General features: G+C 40.1%; 1 protein-coding gene across 3 annotated transcripts in view; it reads right to left on the reverse strand.

The window, feature by feature from the left end:
* DLC1 (DLC1 Rho GTPase activating protein) overlaps nucleotides 1-6,000 on the reverse strand; it is a 232,739-nt gene that overhangs the window by 99,769 nt on the left and 126,970 nt on the right. For 2 of the 3 annotated variants that reach the window (XM_026846702.1, XM_026846701.1), the window contains exon 1: nucleotides 2,242-2,523. The exons of the other annotated variant lie outside the window; for it this stretch is intronic. In XM_026846702.1, the coding sequence (XP_026702503.1) occupies nucleotides 2,242-2,356 (115 nt within the window). In that variant the 5' untranslated portion in view covers nucleotides 2,357-2,523. Of the gene's footprint in view, nucleotides 1-2,241; nucleotides 2,524-6,000 lie in introns of those variants that run through there. 3 annotated transcript variants of the gene reach the window in all.

Consider the following 6,000-nt stretch of genomic DNA (forward strand, 5'->3'; position numbering starts at 1 on the left):
ACCCCGATATCTACTCCAGTTACATACTGCACTGCTTATTGGGGGGTTTGGCCTCATGATTTTCTAACTTTCTGACTGACAGCAGCCCAAATATACTAGTGGACTGACAAGCCTACATCACCAGCACAGCCTGGAAAATGGAACTGTCACTGCTTTTAAGGGTCCTCTAACATCTAAGCCGTGTTGATAAAAACTGTGACAGCTCACAACCATCTGCCAAATAGAATAAAAACATGCCGACCCTTATCAGCAGAGCTAAAGAGGCTAAAGGGTTCACGTTCACTCCTAGTTTCTAGGAATGTGACAGAGTCTCAAGAAATATAATTAGCAATTGTCTATCCCCCAAATATTTTGCAATCATATGTGAAGTTAAATATATGTGTTTATCAAGGCCTTTTTGTATCCTGATAAAACCTGCATATTTTCATATGTGGGTCACATATAGAAGGTATAAATTACATGCTACATGTCATCATACGCTTTCCTATGTGAACTGATGAGAGGAAAACAATTTTATAGAAGACAGTTGGTAGGAGTTGTCTTATGTGGACAGAGTCCAGAGGTACTTGGAGCCTGTTGATGCAAATGCCATTCTGAACTTAACTATAAATTAAAAAGCTTACTTCAGAGCACTCACATAAACATCTCTAGCAGGTGGAATGGAAACAAATGCCAGGGTAAACAAGTGTCCAGCTGACCGGCAACACGCAGATCAAACAAAGGCTGACTTGGCCCCACCAGCTTCCCTTTTACAGATCTGTGTAACATCCATGCCTTTTTAATCAGAATTCCTTTCTTGGTGCTTCTTCCACTGGAGTTTCAGCAACATCCAGAACATCAGGACCTGTGTTGTGACTGCTGCCCCATGCCCTGCAGTCTTTAAGCTACCAAGAAGTCCAGTTTTCTAACACACCCTTGAGAGACAAAATGGACTATCCGTCCAGTCCAGTTTGCCATGGAAGAGAGGTTAATGTCCAGCACTTTCACAACACCACACTCTTTGTGACTAGCTGCTGAGTACCAAAGTAATGTCCTTATCTCCTGTGATCATGAGGCTTTACTGTAAAACAGTGGTAAAGCTGAGGTCCCCTGCCCAGGACACTCACTATCATTTGCTGTCTATGGGAACAGGCACAGAATTTATCCAGCCACTGACACAGTGGACAGCACAAGGTTTTTTATGAGTTGCCCTAATTTAAAGCACGTTTTTGTTCCTGTGTTTCTTTATAGGCCATGGTCATTCACTGACTGATTACCTGATGTAATCAGTTTTGGAATCAGCGTGCCATCACAAATGTCTGTTATGCACTTAGCTGCTCTTATTTCTCCAAAACATAAGTGCAGGAGAATGATGCAAAAGTTCAGTTTACATTAGTGAGCCATACGGTCTGCCTCTTGGCCATCTCATCCTTGATCTTATCATTATTCACATTTCTCCCCCCTCCTTCCCTCCCCTCGGGATAAACCGCCCCCACTCTAAGTATACAAACAAACCAAAGTGATCCCTCTGGCATGTCACACCCATTGTGCATTTCTGCTGCTTTTTCTGAAACATCTAAATGCCACAATAATAAAAGTAACAACCCCAGCAGGGTGAATGAGAAGCATTCAATCTATCAGACAGACAATAACATAAGAGAAAAATAAAGCAAGTTAAATTATCTTCTCCTTCAGCTCTCTATTATGGTTTGCCTTGAGTTTTTTGAGTATTTGCAAGTCAATATAAAAATGTGAACTGTAACCATCTAGTTGGATGGTAATATATATCTCAGAAGCCTAGCTCTGGCATACCTGACACTCACTTGGAGCTCACAGCACTGAAATGCTTGCCAGAGGAAATACCAGTAATCACTCAGTGCACAACCCAGATATTCCAACTGACACACTCCTTGGCTGCAAAACACTCCGTAACGCAACTCGCTGAAGCACATCACAGCAGTAAAGCACAGGGTTTGACCTAACAGCAAAATAAAATGCTTCAGCACACTTCAGTCTGAAGAGTTTGCACCATAATATCAGACCAAAATTCACTGCTCCTTTTCTTTTAATGGGTGTTTATCTCATTTAGTTAGAGGAGCACATACAGTCCCACCAGAGGCATAGCACTGAAGTAACATGACACAGAAACAAAAGGCTGGAGAAACGTTTAGAAGCAACTTTGCCACATTATGCAAATGATGCCACTAATTACCATTATTGATTATGGTCCCTTAAAATATGCTTATGTAATGTCCTTCTCACCTGCCAGTCGTCTGTCTCTCGTGTTTTTCCAGATAACATCCAAGGCTCTAGCAGTGGAGTCCCTGATATGATCACTAAATGATCTTCTCAGAGGGGCTTTCACTGGATGATGCATAATGCAGATCGATCACACATCCAGAGTCAAATGGCTGTAGCTTAGCCCCAGGAAAAAGGGCATTCTTTGCCCGGGTATCTGTCTGAATCTCTCTTCGCCAGGCAGGCAGGTTGTTACTTTATATAATTTGTCATCAGCCTTGTGGAGCTTTTCCTTGAAGAGTCAGGCATTGCAGTTCTCACTGCGGATGCAGGAAAGCTCAGACTGCAGCCAGCCTACTGGAAAGCTGCCAAAATCTTACATCTGGAACAGTTTACAAATGAGCTAACGATACAGTCATTTAGATTTGGGGCTTTATTTGTGGATATCTATAGGATTCTAGCTTCCTGTTTAATCAAATAACTTACCAGGCACATACTTGCATGGTCATTTATTAGGATAATATTTCCCTGCTTAACTGATATTTCAGGTAATCTTTCATGTTTTGACATGAAAAGGGTAAGAAATAGAAAAGAGATAAAGTAATTTTAAGTATCTGCAGTTCAGGTATTTTATTTTGTTACCATATTTTTCTTGCATATCACCCTATCTATGGCAGAAAATAGGGCCTGATTCTGAGTTCCCTATGTGTAGTACTTCATGCAAAATGCAGTAATGAAGGGATGGAAATACAAAAATGAGAGCGAAAGGGAAGAGGAGAAAGAAGGAGAGGGAACTAGGCCTCCACATCTTTGCTGTATGGAAGGATAAAGTCCCATATATAAGAAGTTTATGCATGTAACTGAGATTAATAATCACAGTAAATGAAGCCATTTGACATTGCTTATTTTGACCTTTTTAATTGACTACTGTGTCCTGTGGCTTCCCTGAGTGAGAGAGGGAGGAATAAAGGGGTAGCTGAGACTCTTTCCCTTCCTAATATTATGTAAGGCAATGCGTGAAGCGGTGAGAGATCCCAGCCTAAAAACCTGATCCCCTCTGTTATCAGGGTAGGCAAGAACTGTTGAATAAAGTTGTCTTCATGTTAATTCAAGGTGGAGTAACAACTACAGCTGTTAAAGTCAGATACCATTATTTTTCTGAGAAGTATTATGTTATCATTAAAATTGATTGCTTAACTTCTCCCAAGGTTGGCACACAGATCAAACTACAGAATCACAAGTTTCAGCCTGTGAATTTCCACTCCCTTTGAATTCCTTCCTAAGAAGAAAACAATTTTTCTTTTAATTCTATACTAGATATTTATTTCACACTTTCTTATTTGTTGCAACTTTTTTCCAGTGCCTTCTCAGTTCCCTTCATTTTTACTAATCCTCACTTCCTTTAAGACAAATCATGATCTCATTCTAACAGTGAAAAGAAATTTATGGGATTTCCAATAGTGTAACTGAGGGAAGAATTGGCTCACCATCTATTTAACGCAGATCATAATTTCTTCCCATCTAGGCCTTCATCCTTTATAGAGCATCTGCAAACACTGATGTCCTGTGTACATCTTTGAGCAAACCAACAGCAACAAGGGATCTCTACAGTTTGCAGTTGCTTTCCACATTACACCCCTCTACTTTTTGAGGCCAGATGGAGAAAGAAGCAGCCTAGAGAAATTCAGTATGATGACATACTCTTCAAATGCATGGTTGGATTTTTTTGGTTTATTATTCTGGCAAAAATTCCTTGTAGAACAAGTGATGATGCTTACAGAGGCAAATGCTGACATGATGACCAAAGCATAATCTATCTACTTTGAAACACATACACCCTGTTCAGGTGACATCTGCCATTATTTCTATCAGTGACCAGTTCAGAAAAGTGCTAGTTCATTTTTAAATGAGGATGCAGTAAGCAGTATCTAAATCTGGAGCTGAATGTGTATACTTCCATATGTCAACTGAGTACCACTGTCAGAGGAGAACAGAAGGCAATGAGGGATAAGGCAGTCTCAGCAGATTTTTATCTACCAGTGGCTATGTCTATGTTACCAACAACAAGGCCCAGAAAGAGTGGATTTATACAGCAAAGTAAATGGTACCAAGCTTCTGACACATCTTGAGGTGGGGTTACTTTGAACTAATCTACCATGAGTTAGAGATCACAGGCACATTACCAGGGTGCATCTTCCGGTTTAATCTGAAAGACATCCAGTTCACGTGCTCCAAGACTGCTGATATGAACTAAAGAGCAGAGTCAGGAGATCCTTTTCAAGAGCATATGCCTGGTCCAGGCTAAAATGTCAATAAAAACACACCCACCATTATTCACTTTAGCAGCTAAACCAACTTTTAAAAATTTAAAAATAAAAAGACCAATATATACATTGCTGAACAGGGTTTTATTCTTCGAGAGTTATGGTAGGTTCTGTTAAACTTGGAGATATGTCACAGCTCAAAATATTTTAAAGATTTTGTGAACGAAATGGTCTGGAAGATGTCAGAATGACCCTACAAAGAGCAAAGGAGGAGTAAAGATAAACTGTAACAAAGCAGAGAAAGATGGCTAAGGTTGTCTGCTTGTTTGATGTTACAACACATAAAAATGGTTAATCTAAGTAAGACTGTGTAAAGAATTTAATTAAATGTCAGAAAATTGTTAATGGCCCATGGACAGGAAAACAGATATAGATAGGCTAGAAACATGGACAGGAAATAAAAGGACATTAATTTTAGAAAAGCATAGACTGAAGGATCTAATGAGGAAGACAGTTAAAAGCAAATCTATACAAAGAAGGAAATTTGAGAGGCATGACATTTGCTATGGGAATAGGAGTTTTCCATGCAATATAAAAGTATAAAATGATTTTTAAATCATGTTAAAAGGGGGCATCAGAGCAGAGCTGTGCTTCAGTCCCTATTCCTGTATTATTTAAGTAACACCCCTTGTGGAACAATACACTCAGTTTTGGTCTGGACTTCTCAATACCCAGAAGATACAGAAAAGGCTTTCACAAAACCCAGCATGCTGGGATACTGGCAGCTGGTGGCAGCAGGGCCACGGTGGCAGCAGCTCTTAGTTCTGCGCTGGGAAACACCTGTGGCTTTCAGGGGAAAGCTACTGAGCTGCCACAGCTGCTGTGCCATTATCTGATACTCATGTTGAGAGCCCTACACTTCATCTCAGAGAAGCTCCTCCCATGTTCCCGAACATGGCTCTGTGTTTGGAGAAATGCCACTGCCCAAATAATAGCTGCTCATGTAGAGATATTTTCCCTTTCAGCTCAGATATATTCCCTCTATCCTTGCAGAGGTACCTGTTTGTAAGGAGACATCTACCTGAATCACACACCTGCAGTTACCTCCAGATTGTTTGTATGGAAAAGCTTTCTCCATTTCTCTGGTAAACTCATGCTCACAGTCTGAACTTGGAGAAGATGCCACTGATGCCAAGTACATGTGTATAGAGCTCAGCTGGTGAATCTCTGATGTTTGTCAACATGAATGCACTAGATTAATTTATGGGAAAAGGTGTTAAAACAGTTAAAATTGGAGCACTGGGAATGACATTCAAGGAAAAAGATTTTAATGGTGAGATTTATGGACGAAAAAATGTTTTGCTGCTCTATTTGAAAATGTACTAGAAAATCTCCTGAAAACAAATATCTTCCTTTAGCTGGGAAATGGCCTATGCACCTTTCCATACATGTACAATTCAATTAGCTGTATACAGGTACTAAAGCAAAATGCATGCAAAACCAAGCAAAATCCTCCTCC

This window comes from Athene cunicularia (assembly GCF_003259725.1).
Source record: "Athene cunicularia isolate RWA chromosome 4 unlocalized genomic scaffold, athCun1 chr4_part1, whole genome shotgun sequence".
In the NCBI taxonomy this organism is placed as follows: domain Eukaryota; kingdom Metazoa; phylum Chordata; class Aves; order Strigiformes; family Strigidae; genus Athene; species Athene cunicularia.